General features: G+C 52.1%; 1 protein-coding gene across 4 annotated transcripts in view; it reads right to left on the reverse strand.

Annotated features, from left to right (window-relative positions):
- Positions 1 to 21,967, reverse strand: part of DTX2 (deltex E3 ubiquitin ligase 2) — a 39,352-nt gene extending 17,385 nt beyond the window's left edge. For all 4 annotated transcript variants that reach the window (XM_055796576.1, XM_055796575.1, XM_055796574.1 and 1 more), the window contains exons 1-4: positions 21,880 to 21,967; positions 16,612 to 17,006; positions 11,374 to 11,959; positions 901 to 959 (exon numbers count right to left, since the gene is read on the reverse strand). In XM_055796576.1, coding sequence (XP_055652551.1) covers positions 901 to 959; positions 11,374 to 11,959; positions 16,612 to 16,924 — 958 coding nt within the window. In that variant the 5' untranslated portion in view covers positions 16,925 to 17,006; positions 21,880 to 21,967. The remainder of the gene's footprint in view (positions 1 to 900; positions 960 to 11,373; positions 11,960 to 16,611; positions 17,007 to 21,879) is intronic.
- Between the last annotated feature and the right edge of the window lie 90 nt (positions 21,968 to 22,057).

A 22,057-nucleotide genomic window follows, 5' to 3' on the forward strand; every position in this document is an offset into this window, starting at 1 on the left:
ATGTTACGATACGATTTTGGTATAGAGAAGACATCTGCTCTCAGCAGAACCCCCGCACCCCCAGGCACCACCACACCAGGGTCCCACGGTTTGGTGCTGGCTGAGTTGAAACAGAGTAAACGCGCCAATGGTTTCTGGCATGGAAATGCGGTGGTTTTTGGCATGGAAACGCTTCCACTGAAAGCTGCAAGCATGAGTTGTTGTTTTCAAGGCAACGCCATTTCACATTTAACAGGCAAATCTACTTTGAAAAGCAGCATTGAAAACTGGCACTTTCATCCCTCCCAGACACACTCCTCGGGTATATTTAGTATTGTATTCACAGGTTTGGATTATAACAAGCAAACCTGTATTCTGCTGCCACAGGAGACAAGGTCTGATTTGACTTCTGCCCCCTCCTTTCCCCAAGACAAGGCATCACAATCATTTTTTAAGCTAAAGACCACCTGAGCTTTTGTAATAAAACCACGTTAAAAAAAATCCACATTAAACATTACCTCACACTACCACACCACTCTTTGCCCTTGACTTTAAAAAAAAAAAAAAAAGCAGCAAGTAACAGCTGGCACTGAGCTTGATCTGTGTGCACCCCTCCTTGCTACTTGCTCATCCAGGTCTACAGAAGATGAATACCCAGCCCCCAAATACACCCACTCATTTGGGGAGCCTTAGGACCAGCGCTGACGAGCAAAACAGTCACCAGGGTTTGACCATCCCATTCTCCCCCACATTTGTCCTCTTTACCTTTCTGAAAAGTCTTTGGGCCTAAACCCCTAAACGCCACCATCATTTCAGACTTTTCCTAAAAACTAACAAAGGAACGTAAGTGCCACAGGAAGGTGAACGGCTTGCTCACGTAATCCTAGAGACAGAGCCAGTACAGCAGAGCAGGATCCTTACCTGCCAGGGCCTGGTTCACCTTGCTGGGTTTGGGCATCTTTACAGGCACGTTTGGGGCACTGGGAAGAGAAAAGAGAAAGGGACAAGTTTAACAGCACAGATCAATCATTAACTTTGATTAATGAGAGACAACTCAGGAGTGCACTATTCCCTACTGAGTGCCAAGGCCCTGGATACATTAACAGGGATTAATTGCTCAGATAAGCCCCACCTGGGACCCCCACCTGTGCAGCCTTTGCCCACTGCTCCAGCAGCTACATTCAAGGAGTCCAGTCCTTGCCAGAGCTAACTAGTGGGTTTACTTATCTCCAAGGTGGACCTCAGACCTATGTTGTAGGTAGCTGTCTCCAGTCTCATCTCCTCCTAGCTGGATACTGGGTCTGGCTCATTTGTTTCCCCTTGTTGGGGTCTGTTGCTGGACCCTGCTGCCAGTCCCCTGCTCTGATCCTGTGATGCATCCCTGCTCTTGCTCCTCTACTGCAGAGCTTCCAACCCACGCTACAACATGCTGTTGCACCAGCAGGTCTGTGGCAATGAGCACACAGCCAGCAGCTGCCAGGATACAGCAAAGTTAATCTTAAACATCCCAGGTGACTTCACCTCCAGCCAGCAAAACACCACTGACAACGGTGTGAGCCCCCCCATGCTGGATGAGAAGTTGCAGCTGTACGGATTGAAGGAAACAAGCATTATCAATCCCCTGCTGCTTTCCAGATGGGGACACTGAGGCAGAGAAAAGCACCCGAGCACCTGCAGGCCTGGGTTGAACAGAATCAAGCCCTGACTTTCCCTGTGCCTCCAAGGAGTTACTGCAAGATGTGGGAACAAGGAAGGAAAGACTGAAGGAGACTTAGAAGAGTTTAGCACCCACCTTCCTTTGCAAGTCAAAAGGATTTGGACATCAAACATCCCCTTTGGGTTCCTAACGTACTTGTTTTGGCAGTGTTTTCCAGCACTGGGAGCTGCACCTCAAGCTGGTTTGGGATATGTGGGCAGCCTAGGTCATGCAATTAGCTGACGGAAGGAGTCAGGATGGAAAGGGCGAGCAGCAGCATGAAAGCCAATGAAGGGAAAGCAAGCTGGATCCACACAAGCAGAACAGGAACATCTGAAATCCAACATGCTGGCACTGAGAAGCCACCCACAGACTCTGTCTCAGGTGGCACACGTGCCTAGGATGGATGCAGGCTCATGCACACCAGCTGCAGTTAATACACAGTGCATTCAGACAACCATCTCCAAGGGCTCTCCAAAATCATCAAACCTCTCCACCTTCTTAGGAATTCACAGAGACTAAGGTGGTAAGTGCCAAAAAAAGCATCACACAGGTCCCTCCTTTCAGCCTTGCTAAAATCTTTGTCCACATTTCCATGACAATGACCAGAGCTAAAAAGAGTGACACACGGCCCACCCTCACAACAGGGATGCATCCCCACCTCCCTCCTCTCCTACCTGCTGTGGTTTGAGATAGGTTCCCACATGGGTGCTGAGCTCCCTGAAGAACACCCTGGGCAGAACCCAGGGCTTGGTGTGGTGCTGACAGCCTGGCCAAGTGAGACCAGCTCTCCCAGGCACTTAAAAAGCTCTCCAGACTACAGAGATTTCCCTTCTGTCTCTTTCAAAGACTGTATTTTCCCCTCTGCTGCCCCCAATTTTGCAATGTCTTCAAATGATGCAACGGCTTGTTCTCGCTACAGCCCAATTCAAACCCACCAAATACAGTGGAAATCCTTCTCTCCGTTTCAAAAGGCTTTGAATCAGATGCAGTGACTCCTCTTTATGACTTTTCCTCTTTCCTGATTTAGCCTCTTTGTCACAGCTCTTCCTCAGGTACTTCCCTCCTTCTCTATCTCATGCCTTTGTTTCATGTCTGCTCCTACAAGCCTCTCCAGATGATGGCTAGTAGCGGGGCTGCTCCCTCTCCAGCTGCAGACAAGGAGGGTATTGAGGACCAGATAATGAAAAGGAACTGGAGAGACCTGCTCCCAAAATTCAGAGGCATCAGACCTCATCTCCCGACATCATCTCCCAACCTCCTCCAACTGAGCAGCCAAGACAACAGGGTGCCTGGGCACCCCTTCCACCCCAGTCTGTGACCCTGCACGTGTCTGAGACTGAAGAGCTTGTGCTTCATCACACCACGAAGCACAGCTGTTACTTTGGGTACCTGTGGAAGGTAAAAGAACACCAAAGCACGAAAGCTGAACCTTCTGCTCTGCCAGGAAAACAGACGGGCAGCAGGGGATCCCTCCAAAAGGCCAAGCACAGGGTCACAACCTGAGGCTGAAGAAAGCAAACTCGGAGCTGCCCTGGGAAGGGGATCATTGGTAACCATGCTTTGAGAAGACCAGCAGAGAAATTCTTCACTCTTCTGCATTGCAAGGTTCAAGTCACCCCAGAGCTACAGCTTCTACGAAGTTGTCCTGGTTTTGACTGGGATAGATTTAATTTTCTTCCCAGTAGTTGGTGCAGTGCTGCGTTTTGGATTTAGGGTGAGAATAGTGTTGATAACACACTGATGTTTTAGTTGTTGCTAAGCAGTGTTTACACTAAATCAGGGACTTTTCAGCTTCTCACGGCACCCTGCCAGCGAGCAGGCTGGGGGACACGGGGAGCTGGGAGGGGACACAGCTGGGACAGCTGACCCCAAATGACCCAAGGGATGTTCCATACCATATGACATCATGCTCAGCACATCAGCTAGGAAGAATGCTGCTTGGGAACTTGGCTGGGCATTGGTCAGCTGGTGGTCAGCAATTGCATTATGCATCACTTGTTTCGTATATTTCATTTTTTATTATTTTCCTTCCCTTTTCTGTCCTATTGAACTGTCTTTATCTCAACCCACAAATTTTACTTTTTTTCCATCCAATTCTCTCCCCCAGCCCACTGCAGGGGAGGAGAGCGAGCTGCCTGGCAGGTTAAACCACGACAGAAGTGAGAAGAGCCCTTGAGATCTGCAGAGGAAAATGAATAAGCAATTGAGGCACTTGCAAGCAATCAAGTTTTGGAAGCTGTGAGTGCACTGCAGATAAATTACTACCCATCAGCCAGGAAACAGTCACTGATCAGCTGCACTCCTGGTGTAAAGGCAAAGTGTGTCAGCTTTGACTGCTGGAGGCTTTAAGCCAACTGATGTGATGATGGAGAAACCAAATATTTCTTATTTCACACGGGCTATGCACACGCACATTCAGTTAGCAGCATTTCAGCTAACAATGTCGTAGGATGTGCTGACCCATCTGCTCAACACCACGTGAGTGTACCGGCACAGATGCAATCCCTTTTACATCTGCAGAAAGCCCAGACCTAAGGCGGATGAAATCAAGGGAAATCCACACTGCTCTGAGGTACACCTCTGTCACCACGCTGCCTGGGTAGATTTGCAGTCACAGGGCATGGGAGGAAGTGTTGCCACACTAAAAAAGGTGCAGAAACACTACTCAGAGCCTACCCTGGGCCTGAAGAGGGTTTGTTTTTTGGAGGAGGAAGGGGAAGAGGTAAAAAGGAAGGATGTTGCTGTTGTGGTATAACACAGGCTGTGTCTCGACTCCGAGCACAGGCTCACCAGCAGCATGAACAGACATATTTAGTCCATCAGCTCAGACTCAAACTACTCCAGTGTCGCCGTACCAGTGCTGGCTTCTTGGGAGACATGGAGCCAGGCGCGAGTGAGGTCCTGCGGATTTACACAAGCTGGGCTCAGTTAGGAGAAAACTTGATGCAGGCAGGCTGGTCAGGGGATGGGGGCTCTCAGGTAAGGGAGATCTGGAGAGCATCAGTGCAAGAGCAAGCACTGCAGTGCAGAGAGATGAGAGGGATTCACAGAGACAACTGCTCCTGCTGCCTCTGCTGCCCACAGACAAAATTTCTAACCAGTCAGTGCCTTTGACTCCTAGCCAAACTTTCAGGCTGCGCTTGCAACACCTGAAAGTCAATGCCCGAACTCTCTGAACATTTCCTGGTATCAGTTTCTCCTCCCTGTTCCAGTTTTGTCCTGCCATTTGCTGCAGCTCCTGCTCTCCCGCTGCTCTGTACACTGCAGAGTGCAACAGCATTCACCAGGTTGTGACGAAAGGGACACAAAATAAGATGCTATCCTCAAAGATTCAGCAAGAAGATCCTGGTAAGATTTCCCATCACCAGCTTCCCGGCAATCTGCTACGGGGGGGCAGACAGGGCAGACTGATATTTCTTCATGACAGAACCACTTGCTTCTCCAGAATTTCATGATACTGCAACACCAGTGAGACAGCAAAGCACAAGACCAGAGAGGAAGCACGGCATCCACGGCTGCTGCCACTCCAAACACTGGGCAGCCAGGTTTGAGCTGAGCATCACCTAAACCACACGTACACAATATTCCAATGGAGCAGAAGTGGGGAATTCTGTAACAAGTCACCCCTTCCACCTGATACAGCCCTTTCTTCCTTCCTCTCTCCCGGTACACCAGCCAGCAGGCCACATATTCCTGTACTGTGGCATCTTCATAGCCCTCTGGACCATAGCCAACGCTTCTCCTCCCACATCAGGGCTGCATCCAGCCCTGCCTCACATTAATACCAAGTGCTACCACAACACCTAAAGGTCTAACCATCCTCCCAGGGCTTACAATGACACTAATGACTACACAGCAGCTCCTTTCCTACCTTTCTTCTCAAGAAGATGCTGAAACCCAGACCAAATCCCTCTAAAGGAGGATCTTCTGGTGCACCACACACAGCCATGTGGATCTGTGGTTCTGCTCCTGGCACCAAGCATAAGAGATTCACTCCTTCCTACTCAAGAAGAGTGCCCAGCAGCAGAACCACGCCAGCTAACAGGGCTGTGGGACAAGTCACAATGGGCCCAGCAGAACCAGCACAGAGCAGCGCCCCTCCTCACCCCCCAAGGAGCTCATGGGTATGCCTATCTATGGCAAAAGCTGAAAGATGCAAAGGAGGCAAGAGAAAAAGGAAAGGGCCTGCCCAGGTGTCACTTATTCCTGATTTCAGTGACACAGGTTCTGGTCCCTCAGTTACACCTCCTGGTCCTACAAAGCACTGACCGTGGGTCATTCCCCATGGGAGATATGGGGGTGCAGCACCAGACCCTTCTTAGGAACACAATACTGTAAGCATCCTTCCTCAGTTCCCAAGACCCGCTCCCCATGCTTTTAAACAAAATCCTTCCCCCGCTCCCCAAGCTGCCTGCCTTAGTTGTAAGCACAACCTAGACCCGCACCCAAAGCTGCACAAGCTCAGAGGAGCCAGCATGGTACAGCAGGGATTTGTCTGGCTGGGGCACCAATTAATATATCCCCCAGAAGATTGCTTCCTGCAGCTTTACTTGCTCATATTACAAGCAGGGCACTCCTTACAGTGTTTTAGGAGTGTCCTTCTATGTAATTAGCCAGCACTGGGGGTGGGGGGGAGCAGAACAATGGGGTAGCTCTTGCCCCAGGGATGGATGCTTTCCCATACAGAGTGGGGAGGATCATGCCAGGAGGTGGCTGGGAGCCTGGGGAGCTGACCCCTGCCTCACTGATCCAGTTAACAGCACTGATAGAAGCACACAACCCTTGCTGTGACATGCTCCATCTGCAGATTTCAGTGCCGTCTGTGAGAGGCCAGATTCATTAATTGCATTTAATACACGGGAGGAAGCTAATGCATGAAGCAGCAAAATAACTTGCCCACATCTATTTAATACATTAGCAGCACAGCCAAGGATATTAGCATCTGCTTAAGCCTTGGCACTCCTCACTGAGTTTTCCAGCGACTTTGACCCTCTTTAGAGCATGGGGAAATTAATCCTGCATTTTGAAGTGCTCCACCCTCTCTCCAACCAACATCCACCCTCCAGCAAGCAGGAAATGTTTTTAATCACCGCCAATGCCACAAAAGCTCAGGCATGCCTGTGCTACCAACAGCCTGTACTGGGGGCTACTCCTGCCTGCCTATTAGAAATAACCGTCACAACCCCAACAGGGAGCTCAGCAGCTTTCCCGGATGAACTGCACCTCTTTCTCAGCCCTGCAGGAGAGACATTTGCTTCGGTGCTGCCATTTTTAGCTGTGTTTCCTGAAGAAACTGGGTGTACGCAATGGCACTGTCTCTCAGTCTCTCCCTAATAGCTTCTGAGCCCTTCTGCCAGTTGTAGCTCAGCCGGAGCCAGGTCATCCCTGCAAGCTTTGTGAAGATAAGCAGTTTTGTAAAAGCAAGTAATCTGCCAGGGCTGCTCTGGGGCCAAAGGCTGCGGGTTGAACATAACACAACCTTTATTAGACACCAGAGGATCCACCGTGGCCCACTGCTCCCTTCCCTTTGGTCTCTGAGCATGGGCCAGCACAGGAATTGCATATCACAGCTAAGATGAACGAGCAATACTGCCCGCTGGACACAGACAGAAACCCTTGGTGGGATAATTAGTGCAGGATAATTAGCGCTTCATCTTTATCTCCACAAAGGCCACACTATTTGATGATGCAGGAGGAGATGCAGGAGGGGAGAGGGCAGTGACTGCAAGGGAAGGGGAACGAACCACCATGCCATGCCAAGTCCAGCTAAGGGGGAAGATGGGGAACCTAGGGAGTAAAATAACGCAGGAATGTTCTGGGCTTAGGAATTAAATGAAACACATTGTTAGAGTTTTCTACTCAGGTTTCCCCTAATTCACAGAAATTAGAGTATTTTCTGCTGGAACATGGGTTTCACGAGGCTGAAACTGTAACCCCAGCCAGGAGCAATTACACCAACCCAGTGGCATTTCCGACTCAAACCCAGCACAGGGGTGACAGGGGAAAAGCCATCTCAAGCTGTCAGCTGGTGCTGAAAAAGTCCCAGCACTGTACTGGGAGACAGATTGCCCCATTACATGCATTTGTCTGTCTGGCAGAGAGAAAGGAGAACACCCCTTGCAAAATTAATCCCAAAGCACTGAAGACCCATTGTCCATCATCCCCAAAGAGCCACCAACGCACATCTTTGTTCTGCCCTTCTCTGGGGTCCGTTTGGGTGAGCCCCCAGCTGCTGCCACCCTCGGAGCTCAGCACACAGCCACAGGCTGGATCTGCCATCCGCACACGCTCCTGCAGTGGGTATGGGAGACAGACAGATACATCTAGTGGAAAACACTGGTGTTAATGAACAGAAAGTGGGTTGTAGAGATGAAGATGGCTCCTAACATCCTGCCTGCAAAATCACCTCCCCAACAAGCCTGTAGCCAGGCAATTGCCCAGCAGCATCCCCACATCTGGGCCAAGCTTGGGCTCCACCAAGGGTTAATATCACACTCACCATGGCAAACCCGGGCAGCGTACCCATGCTCAGGGCACACTTACACCCCAGCAAGGACAGAGCCAGGAGACTGAGGAGCAAGGCTCACAACGGGGGGGGGGGGGGCAGGGTTCACACAGAGGGTGTGCCTGTCACACAAGTCTGCCGGCACTTGCACACTCATTTCCAAGTGCCCCAAGAGCTGCCACCTTCCCCGAGTGGCATGTTCTGCTGTCCCCAGCAAAGATTTAACCGTACCATCCTTTTGCAAAAAAAAGCTGGCTTAGCCAGGGATTATTGCCAAGATACCAGCCACCTCACTCACCCCTTGCACACCACCAACAGCTGCAAAACAGGTTGCAACAGCCAGACCTCGACCAGCCATGGCATTGCTCATCCACAGCCAACACTGCCACCGGTACCGCAGCAGTCCCGGTGCTCCGGGGGGGCTCTGCCCTCTGCTGCTGTCCCCAGGCTGGCTGTCATGGAGGGGCCCAGATGTTCCTGCCACAAAAGACACCTTCAGCAGTACTCCAGAAGGGACAGAGCTGGAGCAGCTGAGCGGGGAGTGTGGGGACATATGCCAGTCCCGGAGGGCTGTTTCATTAACCCAGCACAAGCTCTGCCAGCACTCACCTGTTGGAGGGGTTAACCAGCTGCAGACAGCTGTCCTGGCACCCCTGGGACCCAGCCCAGCCGTTGCCACAGCAATGTCCTCCCCAGCACCCTGGCTAGGCATCTCCAGGTCTCCTCCTGGCTGTCCCTCTCCTCCCAGTCAGCATCACCTGGGCTGTGGGCTCATTTCACAGTAAGGAGCCTGTGCCACCCCTCCCTGAACATCTCTCCTATTGTCTCAGGACAGCCTGTCCCCCCCAGAAGTAGCCTACGACATCCTGATCAGCCCCAGACAGGCTTGGAGGGCAACTGCTGCAGCATTTGGCTCTTTGTTTTTAAGTTTTCCCACCCCGAGAGTCACTTTGCAAATCACGCTGAGGCTCTAGGGAAGGACAAGAGCTTGAGGCAGCCTGCCAGCCCCACACACTGACCAGCAGCAGCTCCTGTGAGAGGGGGAATTTGGCAGCTTCTTCAAGAGACAGCAAGAGCCTTACTTGGGGCTCCTGCAGGTAGTACTGAGCTCTGATTTGCAGCCCTATTAGAAGGCAACTGGAACAGCCAAGTACTGCAGATACTTAAAATGCCATGAAAAATCACCAGGTGCAAAGAAAGCACCAGAAAAAGACTGTGAGAAAGAAGAACAGGATGCAAGAAGTCATTTCACTCAGATGACTCTCAAGAGGGAAAGTCCTGATATGACACTAAGGAAAATATCTCAAGATTTACCATCTCGTTTAAAATACAAACGAGATTTAAAATCAGACTCAAACCCCTGTGCCTCATGTAATTAGCAGAATGTGCTTTCAACACCCTTCTGTATTTCTTATCTCTGTTGTTACTCAGGGTATCTTGGACAGGTAAATCCACGCTGGCAAGTTCCCCTTCAGCTTCTCAGGTGCTCACAGTGGTTCAGCATTTTGGGTTTTTTTTACATATATATTATTTATGTGTTTCTAAATGTGTATACTGCTCGGTACACTTCCATCTGTTTAGAAACAGAGGGAGCAGTCAGACCCCCCCTTGCCTGGCCCTCAGTTTAATGCCAGCAGATACTCAGTGCAAGTATTACCACAGACAGGTCACAAAGACCTCGGCTAGCAAAGGCTTGCACACAGAAGGAGCTAAGACCCTGAAAGTCCATTGGGAGCTATCTGGCTTGGTTTGGGTGTCCAGGCTTCACAGAAGCCATCCCACAGCAATGCAGAAGGGAGTGCCCCACTTTGCAAGGGTGACACTGACCTCCTCCAGCCCCCAAACCCCCACTCCAGCCCACAGGGGATGACTGCTTGGCCCAGCAGCTCACACCACGCAGAGGAGCCGAGCTGTCAGACCACAAGGCTCTGCTTTTCATTTAGCTGGCAATAGCCAAGAGGCCTGAAGAGAAGTGAAGGCCTTCCTCCCACACCAGTAAGGTGCAAACAGAGCCCTCCATCTCCAGCCGCTCACGGACAAGAGCTGAAATCCTAGGCTGCAAGATGCACCCCAGTTTCAGCCCTGTCAGAGAAGGGCCACGCTGAAAACAGATCAGCAGCCAGCACAGGTGATCCACCTGTACAAGCTGGAGCACGTGAAGGGTGACAGCTCAAAAAACCGAGGAACACTAGACCTCAGCTAGCACCGCAAAAACTGCCAGTCCTTCCTTCAAAGTAACTAGCTCCCTGCAGAGAGCCAGAGCCAGCCCAAGCACCTGCTCAGGAGAAGGTCACTGAAAAAAGATGAAGGGAAAGGATATAGCAAAACCCTCACAAGGCAAGGCTTGTCACTTACAGTCCTACTTATGCTTGCAGTTCCCCAGCATCACAACTGCGAAGCCCCACGGGATGTGCAAAATGAACCTCTTCCGTGATTATCCAGTGGCATCTCAACTCTGCACCAGCATTTAGCCTGACAAATAGTCTAGACGCTACTCAAATTGCCAGTGTCACCCCACTGATCTCAGAGAGAAAGGGATCAATATGGTTGAAGGAATCAAAGGAAGGGAAAAGTAAGTTACTGATTTGGTTTTCTAAACATCTTCAAAATGGATTTAAAAAACCCTTGATCTACATCTTTGGGTTTCGGCATTTTTTTGTGCTCGTTGACCTTAACAACATCCATCACAGACTTCTCGACTTTGTCAGAGAATTCACGAGGTCTCAGCCACATGCAGCCGAGTCCTGTGGTGCTTCCTTGAAGTGGAAGAGCTCTGACACAGAGCAGCTTTCCCCTGTTTACTGCATACTTCGAAGTACATAAGGGTGTTCTTAAGTCCCCTTTTCATTCACTCAGTCCCCCTCAAAGCTGGTTTTAAGTGTAACTTGAAATAAAAGCAATCACTATTGACTTTCTCAGACCTGCAAAATCTCAACCTGATTCCTTTCTCCAGTAGTTCAGGGAGACTAGTAGACAGGGACTATATTTCAAGCAGGAGCAAAGAAGGGGAAGCAGAGGAGAAGCCTTTTCATCCACTGTACTGGACACAGAGGCACAAGCTTCTCTCTCCTTCTAGAAAAGACTCTTGTGAAGTCCTCCGGGACAGAGAAGCTCCTAGATAATGAAGACCTGAGCACAGCAGGTCTCTTGGACACATGTATAGTAATTAAAGATGAATTAGGGTCTGTACCTGACTCCGTTAGATGCAGACAGTCCTGTGCTGGGACCCCCAGCTTGAGGCAAAGCCCAGGTGCTCTGTGCATTGAGTCTCGGTGTTGACCTTGCTCCAGACAAAGTCGGTTTGTTATAGGGCACAAAGCCAACGCTGGAAGAACTGACTGACGCTGTCCTACTGGAAACCTGGTGAGTAGTGGAAGAGTTGGGAAAGTTTATCATGGAGTGGCGGTAGCGTGTGGTGATGGGACCAGTCCCACTGTTTAGCCAGCACTGCTGGCAAGAACAAGCTACCCCCGTGTGAAGGGGTGCCGGGGAGGCCGTCACTGGGTACGGGGCGTCCAAGCGCCTCTGAACGCTGCGGCGGAACCTCGTGGTCTTGTTGGTCTGGACTTGAGCCACGAAGTCAACTTCGTAGTTGTAGCCCAAGGGTCCGAGATCTACTCGCTGGTGATTCGTGGCACGGGCTTGCTCCAGGAACACGCAGACGTTCATCTCATAGGGGGACCACCCACCTTCATCGTTCTGCCACTCCCAGATGATGCCCTGCCCGGCAGCAGAGTCCCCGGGGAAGAGGTGCCTGCGGACAGCCCGCATCGTCCCTATGTGGGGAGAGGGAGGGGAAATAAATAAAATCATTTTGTGAGCAAAGAATTGAGGGGCACATTGTCTCAGGGATACGTTTCTGCACAGATACACGGCGTCTACATCAGGGTGGCCTTCCTCACTTCTCCCCCAGCAGGGGCACCACCAGACTTTCTCTTCCTGACAGGGCTGGGTTTGCTCATGAAGCTTAGAGAAATGCAATACCCCCTACATCCCTGTCCCTCTGCCAAATCTGATTGTGGGCTGGCAGCAGGTTCAAAAGCTGCTGGGAGGAAGGGTGGGAAAGGAGGGAAGGAGAAAAGATGCAGAGACAGACACACCCAAGCACAAAGGCACAGCAATCACATATGCCTTCCTGACAAAAAAAAAAAAAGTAAAAAAAACCCCACCACTCCCACAGCCTTGACAACAAGAGTAACTAAAGAGACAGGACACCATCGGGAAGTGCTTTGCCATAGAGCTTAAGGGGTTGAACATGCACTTGGCTACACAAAGGGCTGGGCAATTTTGCTCTAGGAGGACCAGGTGACTTGACTTTGGAGAGGGGACAAGACAGGGCCAACTTCTCCAGGCTCCTGACTGCTGGGAGACATAATAAGACTAGAGAGGAGAAGACAACAAAGTAATTTGGAAACTGGAGAGAGCAGCCGTTCAGGCAAAGGAAGAGACATGAAAGCAGACACTTACTCCTGCACGGCCACTCAACAGCAGGAGCTCAGAACCCCCTGGAAGCCTGGCGCTCCAGGATGACTTCGCTCCTGGTTACTTTATTCCTTTCTTTAAAAAAGAAAAAGCCTAATGAGAGGGAGGTAAGCCACCCAACAGGACAGAAGCTGTGCAGCCTCTGCAAAAACAGGTTCCTGAAGCAGGCTCAAAACTGCTGCTGCTGGGAAAATCCTCAGCAACACTCACTCTGCACCGAGAAAGAGAAGCGAGGAAACGCTGCCGGGCAAACAAGTCTGGGGATGCAGGCAGGTGGGGGTGAACAGGAGTGCAGCAAGTCATTATGACACCAGAGCTGTTCAGAGAAGATCAGCACCAGGAGGAAAAAGATAAAACAAAGCCTCTAAAGAGGTCATGAGAGTTATGACACTATGCTCCAGGACCCCAGGTGAAAACACATGTGTTTAGAAGTATCCACACCTAAAGCCTGCAGAGAAGTTCCCCAGGATATTGCTGGTGGTTCCGTGGGGGGCAGGCAACCCAAGCAAGCTTTATGACCAACAAGCACACCCCAAGGTAGAGGGAGGACAGCCCACGTGGGACTCCACGCTGCCAAAACCCAATTGCTATGCTACCTGTGCTCAGGCTCTGGCTGGCTGAATGCTGGCTCAAGTAGCTCTGCCTCACACTGCCATTATCTCTAGCCCTCAGCGCTGGGCTTGCAGAAACTACCAGGACTTGACTCAAACCATAAGGGCATTAACTGCCACCTCAGTGCTTGACAGCACAGAAGTCACATCTCCGCTCCCATCACACTCTCAGGCTTCTTTCTTTGTAAATGGTGCTGGTAGTTTCTGCACAGCGCTTCGGTGGTCAGACCATAACGAGACCCTGTGCTGGGGTGCAGACACATCCTGCCTGTCACTGCAGAAACTACATCAGTAAAGACAGACCTGAGCTCTGGAGCAGACAAAGGCTGAGGCTCTCTCAAAGGCAGGAATGGTACAACTTGTGTTTCTGCTAGGGACTGTTCATCTGCAGGGGATGAACAGCCAGGAAAGGTCCAGCATTTGCTCCCAACCTGCTGCTCCAGCAGCCAGAGCAGCACCAAGTGTCTGCCTATCGCAGAGCAGCACTCTCCAGTGACCACCCAACAGACATCTCATCAGCACACCTAAGAAGCTACTAGCAGCCAGGGAAACACAGCAACCTCCCCTCTAAGAACTGGGGTTGAACCCTGAAAACTCAACAACAAAACCCAGGGATTCCTGTGGGACAAGACCTTCCTCTGGCAGAAGTCAGGGCAGAAGGTATCCGCAGAACCAAAGCAGCCTTCCCCAGCCAGGAATCGACACCTTACATGGGAAAGCAGATGAAACAGCCAAAAGCAAACTCTAGTGATGGACTGCTCCTATCCAGTGCCTGCCAAGTTTTAGAAACACAAACCTATGGCCTCAACAGGTGGACAACATCAGGGGTAACCCCCGGAGCAGATGAGCAGGTACGAGACTGAGCTGGAAGTGAGATGGTGAGAAATGCGCTACACTTAAGAGAAGAACACAGGGAACACACGGCTAAAGCAAGGTGTCATGAAACCCAGCGGAACACGTCTCAGAGGAGATGAGCAAGCCTGCCCCTGCTCCGTTGGCAGGTCAGAAGCTACAAGCAGCACAGAGAGGACTTGAGCAGTTTGCAAGCAACCTGTCTTTTAAAGACAGCATTAACACCCCCAAAGAGCAGCAGGGAGAAGAGCTTTTAGAAGTCAATAACAAGACCAAAGCCATGCACTTGGAAAACATCCCCATTCCCCCAGGCTGGCAGGGAAACTGGCATTCCTCTCCAGGGTGGGCAAACAGCTGTGGTGAGAGGACAGCTCCTGCTGCTCCCTTGCATTCACTCCCAGCTAATCTGCTTGAACCAGCAGCTGAAGCTCACAGCTAATCCTGCCCCCACAATTCCCCTGCACAGCTGTCATTCCCGTTGGTGGGGATACTGGTCCCGTTAACACTGGCTTCCTGTTATTCTCCCTGGCTTCCTTTGAAGAGCCTATTTGTCTGTCTAATAGCTAATGAGCAGAATACAACAGCCTATTTTTTGCTCTGTTTAAAGATTTTTCATGGGGATGTTTCCTGCAGAGATTCTTTTCTCTAGCACATGACAAAGGTCAGCTGGCTGCTTGCTCAGAAAGGCTCACATTCAAGGGAAAGCCCTGCAGAGAGGAAAAGCTTTGCTTCGAACTGGGCCATTAAAAGGGGATATGAGAGCATTTCCAATAGTCACGTTGCAGAGCACGCAGGTACTTGTGGAGAGAGGCGTTCAGACCTGGCCACTGTGATCAGCATCCCTCCGGATCAGTGGGAAACACTGCAGGAGCGCTGTGAAGTGGAATCAGCCTTTTTGTTATTGACAACTCAACCACAGATCTCACCCAAGGGAAGATAAGATCATGCTAGCCAACACCTTTTCCAAAATTGTATCAGACTGTCCTCCAGACACAACCCACTCCGAACCACCCTGCGATGGACTGTATTAGCTAGGTGTTTTGCGATCTTTCACAAGAGATACAGGACCTCCAAAGGGAGGTGCTCCACTCATGAAGGAGGATGTCCCATTCACACTAGGACACATCTTCCACCCTCCCACAAGCACTCTGCTCACCCTCACCAAATCGGGTCATTTCCTGAGAAGGAACAGCCTGGGGCTGCTGCCCATGTGTTGGAGCACAAGGCAAGAGGCTGGAAGGCTCCTTTAGAAGTTTGGTGTGAAGAAAACAGGAAAAAAATGGCCACTGGTGCCAGCTCTGGTGGTCCATGCTGTATTGCTCAAAGCCACAACCTCAGCAAGGCTTCCAGATGCTCAAACAGGTTATGCTGAGCAGACCTGACAAGGCACTCGGCTAAGAAAGCTCCTCAGCCAGGACACCACTAGAAAAGCTAACCCTGAAGTCACTGAATCAGAATAAAAACATGGATGCAGCCGTGATGACCACTGGCTTTTGCTCCAACCACTTCTCTTTTCCTGTAGGAACTGCCCAACCCTGCAGCTGATTCAAGATATTGCTCACTTATTGCTTCGATTGGCAAGAACCAGCACACTGCCCATCTCTAAAGCTTGGGGTGATGCTTGACTGCGTCCTGGGGTGATGGGAGAGATGTTGCTGAAGGAGAAACAGATGCATGGCGAATTGTCCAAAGCAGCTATTCATTCAGGGTGTGTAACTGGGATCTCCCTGGATTTTCCAGAGGATAAAAGCATGCATTCCACTCTTGCCCCCTTTCTAGCTACAGCTGCTGAGCACATCTGGAGCAAAAGAGGGTAGGAGTCACCTCGGCAAATTCTGAGCTACTAGCCTTAGTGACCCCAAGAGAGACAAGATGAGAATGAAAACTGGGTTTCAATCCTGCTATCAAACCCTCCCTGGGAGGAAGCAAGCCAGCCTCGTGTAGCACAAGTGCAGGGAATATTCCGCTGCAGCATTATGGCGTTGTGCGGGGGCTGCAGGCTTTCGCAAAGCAGCTTGCGCAGGGCGGCATGCCAAGGTAAAGCAGCTGGCACTCCAGTTGCAGAGGGAACAAGGGATTCAAACGGGAGGGTTTAAATTGTAAAAAGGCCTTTTTACATGAATGGTCTTGAATGGATGTGGGTGGGGGCAGGAAGAAAGTTTCCCAGCTCTGAGGGCTGTGGCTCACAAGCTCTGAGCTCCAGGGGTCCTACGATGGGGCTTCCTAAGAGATCACGGCCGCATGCCTACACCCAGCCCCACAGATTCACGCCAGCCAACATAGATTTTCTCACGTGCTAACATGCTGGGCAGCAGACAGCCCCGGGAGAGAAGCAGACACGCCACCCCTCAGAAAACTGCCCAGCAGTGGCAGCAGACAACAGAGCTTTCTAGAGCTCTCCGACACAGCACAATGCCCCACTTATCTCCAAGCACACAAGCAGCCCCATCAAAACCCCAGCACGGGTAGGGAAGCTCCCTTACCTGTATCCTGCCGGAACTGTGTCAAACTTGGGATGTCGATGACGTAGGGGGCCAAGACAGGGTCTGCATGTCCCAAAGGGATGCTGCTGACAAGTCCCGACCCCGAACGTCGGCCCTTCTGCTGAGAGGCCTGAAAAACCTGTTCAATGTAGCTGCAGACATTCCCTCGGTATGGCCTCCACCTGCCAAATTCATCCTGCCATTCCCACACTGCCACTGCCGTGGAAGTGGAATTGCTGCTGTGCCCTGGGGCAGAACTGGGAAGTCCGGATGGCCCGGCTGAACTGCTTCCTGCTCCCTGAGCTGCTGCCATGTTCCTCCCTGAGGTCTGGGGACGCCGTGATGGGAAGCAGCAGCTGCGCTGGCTGGCCTTAAACCATTTTCTTCTGGGGGACCTGCAGCAAGAAACAAAGAGAGCATACGGAGCTGAGAACGATGCCCCACATCCACCCCACCCTGCATCGCTATCACACGAGCCATTTAAGAGGGGGAAACAAGCTCAGCCTTTCACAGAAGATGCTTGCTATGCATTTAGGAGACTACAGAGAAGTGGACTGGCCTCAAAACCCTCTGGTCAAGGGCAAATGAGGTACCACCACCCACTCCCTCCCAATGCTAGCAACTTTTCTTGCTAAATTAGAGCAAAAATGCTTTTGAGAGACTCTGCTTCCTATGGTCTGCAGCACCAAATACCACATGAGTTGCTGCAGATCCACACAAAACCAGCCCAGAGCCACTGCTGATCTGCACCAGGCAGATCAGTAAGCCCTGACCCGAGTTCTGATGCTCACTAGCCAGGAGTGTGCCAGGGCAAGCAGCCACTCTGCAGCCCTCCCCACCCACACTCAGTGCCACTCCTGGCAGCATTATGAGCTGCCAGCTTGTGAGCTGGAGCTCCTCAAGCACTTGTACGAATTACTTCATACACATGTGGGTCCTGAACTCCTCCCTGATCTGAGCTCCAGGGCTACATTATCAGCTTCATTCAGGCTTCTGACCATTCAGTTTTGATCCAGGATCAGTCCCTTGACTCCTGTGAAGTGTTATATATGCAGACAAAGCCAAAAGACAATTCTTTACGCAGTCTGCACATCACAGTAATACAGACATTGAGTGTGGTCTGAGTGAAGAATGGATGAGGAGTACAGAAGCACTAGGAGGAACACAGAGTGGAATAAACAGCCTGTGCTAAGGGCAGTGATTTAGCAGGTCCTCAAGATCCCAGCACACCTAGCTGCATATTTTCAGGTGGGAAAACAAGGAACATCTTGAAACAAGGGATAATCTGCATCAAGAAAGACTCAAGCCATTAAAAGATGATTTGGGGAAGAACAGAGAATGGCATAGGAGCCTTAAGACATACACATAAAGACAAAAAGGCCAGTGAATTTAATCCTAACTACTCACAGAGACAGGATGCAGAGACAAAAGGCCACCACTCTTAGCCGCCAAGGGATGTCAAAAAGCAGACCCAAAGCCATCAAGTGGCCACCAAGCTGTCCCAGAGACACCAAAGGCCTGATATTTGGCATTCTTTCACTGCTGTGTCATTTAAAGGAATCCTGTCCAGACCATCTGGACACATGTGCCTCGGTGCCTGAATGCTGGACAACCACTTGGAGATCCCCGTGTTGGTGCTCATGAGAGAAGCGGGTATGACTGTGAACAAGTGAAATTCATTTTGTTTTAAAATAAAGTTGCCTTCTCCTTCCTAAGGTCTCACATCATTGATTGCTCACTTAACTCCCAGCACTCAGCAGGGAGCTATGAGCTTCCTTCCCATCAAATGGAAAAGTTCAGGTCTCCCAAGAGGCAGAGCAGCAGTGGGTGGCTTCCACTGGAGGATGCCATCTGCACGGAGAATGACATCCCTGCCGTATGGGGGAAGATCCCACGCTCCATGGAGCATCCCATCCATCATGCTTGCGTGGCTTGCTAGCTTAAAAAAAGAAAAAGAGCGAGCGAAGAACAGACACGCCCACACGTCTGCATTTATAAGAGGAAAACAACACTTTCTCCAGGAATTCATTGTAAATTAGTTTATGAGCTGCTCTGAGATTTTTACAGAACACCCCCAGATCAACCAGTGTTGGTGCCAAACTGCTCCAGATCACTAAGACCCTGGTCTCTGCAACCAATCTTTTCCACCCAATTCTCTCTTCCCTAACGCACCAAGGACAGTTATTTTACTGCTCAAACCAGTGAATTAAAACCTGAGGTGACAAACTCAACACCTGCCTCTGCCAGTTCTTTTTATGGCAGATTTCACACCGACACCTCAGGGACCACCAGCATGACCACGCTCAGCTCAGGCTAGCATGAGTCAAAGCGGGGCTGCAGGGTTTTCTGTCCTACCCACCTGCACAAGGTGCCCTGAACCCCAAAGAGAGAACCAACACCTTTCCCCCCCAAAGCTGCTGTTGCCAAATATTCATCTGTACATCCTACAGCCATAAGCAGAGGGAGGCTGTTGGAGGGAGTTAGCATTTGTTTTCCTTCCTTTTTGAAACACGGCAGCAGGAAATGGGAAAAAAAAAAAAAGCGCATCCCAGTGGAAAATCCACCTCCCTCACATATCACTTTGCACGCACTGGGATGATGTCTTAGAACAGCTGCGTGACCAAAGCCTATCGCTCACCCCCTCGGATGGCAGCGATGCTTTGAGTCCTGGACCACACGCATAGGTACCCAGCCTGGCTGCACGCGAGTGTCGCGTGCTCCGACATTCACTTCCCCATCAGAATGGAAAAATATTTCCTGTGCTGGGACTGCTAGTCCAAAGGAGGAGCAAGGGGCGTATTTCAGCCTCCTGCCAGTTCTCGCTGTTGAACGCTGCTCGAGCCAGCAGCTGCTTGCATGGACTGGGAAGCGAGGAATGCAGGAGAGCTTCAGTAAGCCAAAATTACACGAATCCCTGAGTTAAGGCAAACAAGAGAAAGAAAAAGCCTGAAGTTGTAGTCCCTCTCCAGGAATTCAACAGCACACATATTAAAAGCAGAGACATTCAATAGCAGAGCCGCTCATACAGTTTTCAGCCTTACCCTCCTTGGGCTGCTGTGTGTGTTACATCAAGGCAATACGGGTTTGGGAATGCAGCTAGCAGAGCTGTATAGAGAGGGCTGGCTGCGGCTTGGGCTGCCTTACACAGCCCACTTCCCCAGCACTACATTTTGGATGCTAGCAGCAGCAGTTCAGCTGCACTAGCTCCTTCACGCTGGCTCTGTCCTGAAAGGATCAGCAGCCCAGAGGGAGCAGCTACACGTCTTTGCTAAAATCCCATGGACTTCACCTTGATCTTTAAAAATGCCTTGAAAAGCTAAAAAGTCATACCAAGCCCTAAAAAGCTAGGTTTATTCAGCAAACAGTCCTGGCTTCAATTAGAAATCCTATGGGCCATCTTGCCCCAAATGAAAACAAAACCCTGACTACTTGAGGTACAAACTTAAATATACCTCCTAAGTGGAGGGTGGTTGGCTGGAAATTTGTAACATGGGCTCTGATCTTGAATTTGGATTTGTTTGGTTGGATCTTTATGCCTCAGCAGAACCTCTCAAACATTTGCCCACGTGGCTTTAATCGGGGACTTGGACAGGAAAAGAACTGGGTGCATTTCAGCTGTGTTTCCCAGTAGATTCACTGCCTGCTCCTCAAGCTCCAGCAAGCGGTGGTGAGAAAGCTGGGGAGGGGCAAGTGGGAATTAAAGCATTTGAAAGACATGTTTAATTCTCAAACCTGTTCTACTTTCAGAAAGCAGAATTTTCTTTCACTTTAAATGCAGGATCTTAAAATTCATGGGTCTGAGATGATTTCTAAAAATGCCAAGTTCCTTTTTATGTTTCTAAACTGAAATTGCCAGTGCTGATAGAAGTTTATGTGGTATGCTAGCTTGTACCTGGAAAAGAAAAGGCCTCAGGAACCCTTGAGCCGGGCTGCATTAAAAAAATTAGAAGTCAACAGACTGGTAAAACAAAGTCTTTTTAGCAAGTTGCTCAGAAAAGAAGGTGCCCAGGAGGGATCTGTTAAGCACCACTAACACCACATAAGAGACTGGACAGGGAGGGCTGCAAAGAGCCCAGGAGACAAGATTACACAGGATTAGGGGAGCACAGAGAGCACGGGGAGGCGGTGGGGCTACAGTGAGCCTGTGACCCCACGCAGGGTATGCGAGTGGAGCAGCATTACAGGTGCCCAGTGCCACCCTGACCCCTAACCACCCAGCCAGGGCCCCCCCCCCCCCCCCCATCATCATCATCTGCTCTGCAGCTCTGGGCCAAGCTCAACCCCAGCTGCAAACACAGCGATGCAACAGGGTTTGATGCTCTGGCCAGGTAACTTGCACCTAAAGGCATCGTGCTGTCCACCAGCCCCCAGCACCGGGGGCTGCAACAACCTGGGGGGGTGGGGAGGAGGATAGGGCCGGGCAGTACAGAGGCGGCAGCAGTAACTCCCAACCCCACTGATCCGTCTGCCCTGGGAAGACTCCTGCCTTCTCCCAGCCTTTGCTCACCCTGGCTACGCTGCCTCGACGGCCAAAAAAAGAGCAGAAATAAAGCCCAGGCGCTGCAAACCCGGCCTCCTGCCACCCCCCGACGGCCTTCGGGTGGGACCCCCTCGGAGGTGACAGCCCGGGAGGCAGCCGAGGCGGAACAAAGCGCCCGGTGGAGCTCCGCGGAGGGGCTGGGGGCCGGCACGGGTGCAGAGCACAGCCGGGGGGGAGGGGACCCCCCAGCGGCCCGCAGCGCCCCCGGCCCAGGCCCCCGGCACCGCCGCAGGCCGGGCGCTGTGAGAAGCCCCCTTGCTAGAGGGGGGCTGGCCGGGGGGCTCCCCAGGGCTTCGCCTCGCCCCGGGAGGGGCCCCCGCGCCTGCAGCCGGGCTCAGGGAAGGGCAAAGCCCGGGGCCACCCGGCCGCGGGGGTCAGCCCGGCCCCGGAGCGCCCCGCAGCCCCACCACGTCTCCCCCTCCGTCCCCCTCCCACCTCCAGCGCCCTCCCCGGGGCCACCACGGGCTCTGCAGGCACCGGGGGGTTCGTCTGGGCGGCACCGGCCCCCCCCGGCCCGCAGGGAAGGCCCGGCCCGCGCCCCCCGCGCCTCGTCCGCTGCCCCGAGCGGACTGGAGCGGCCCGGGCAGGGCGAGCTGCGCCCGGCGGCCGTGCGTCAGTACCGGCCGCTCGTAGCCGGGAAAGGCCCCTGCCGGCCGGCCCGGGCCCCGCGCCCCACAGGGAAGGGGCCCGGCCCGGCCCCGCGCCCCCCGCCCCAGCGCGCCCCTCACCCGAATCCGGCGGCGGCGGCGCTGCCGCTCCCCGGCCCGCGGCGGCGGGAGGCCCTGCGCGTGCGCGCGCGCGGCCGCCTGGGGGATGTAGTGCGGGGGCGGGGCGGGCGGTGCCGGGGGCGGGGCCTCGGCTGCGCGGGGCGGGGGCGGGGCACCGCCCCTCGGGGGGGGGGGTGCC

This window comes from Falco peregrinus, chromosome 2 (genome assembly GCF_023634155.1).
Source record: "Falco peregrinus isolate bFalPer1 chromosome 2, bFalPer1.pri, whole genome shotgun sequence".
Classification (NCBI taxonomy): domain Eukaryota; kingdom Metazoa; phylum Chordata; class Aves; order Falconiformes; family Falconidae; genus Falco; species Falco peregrinus.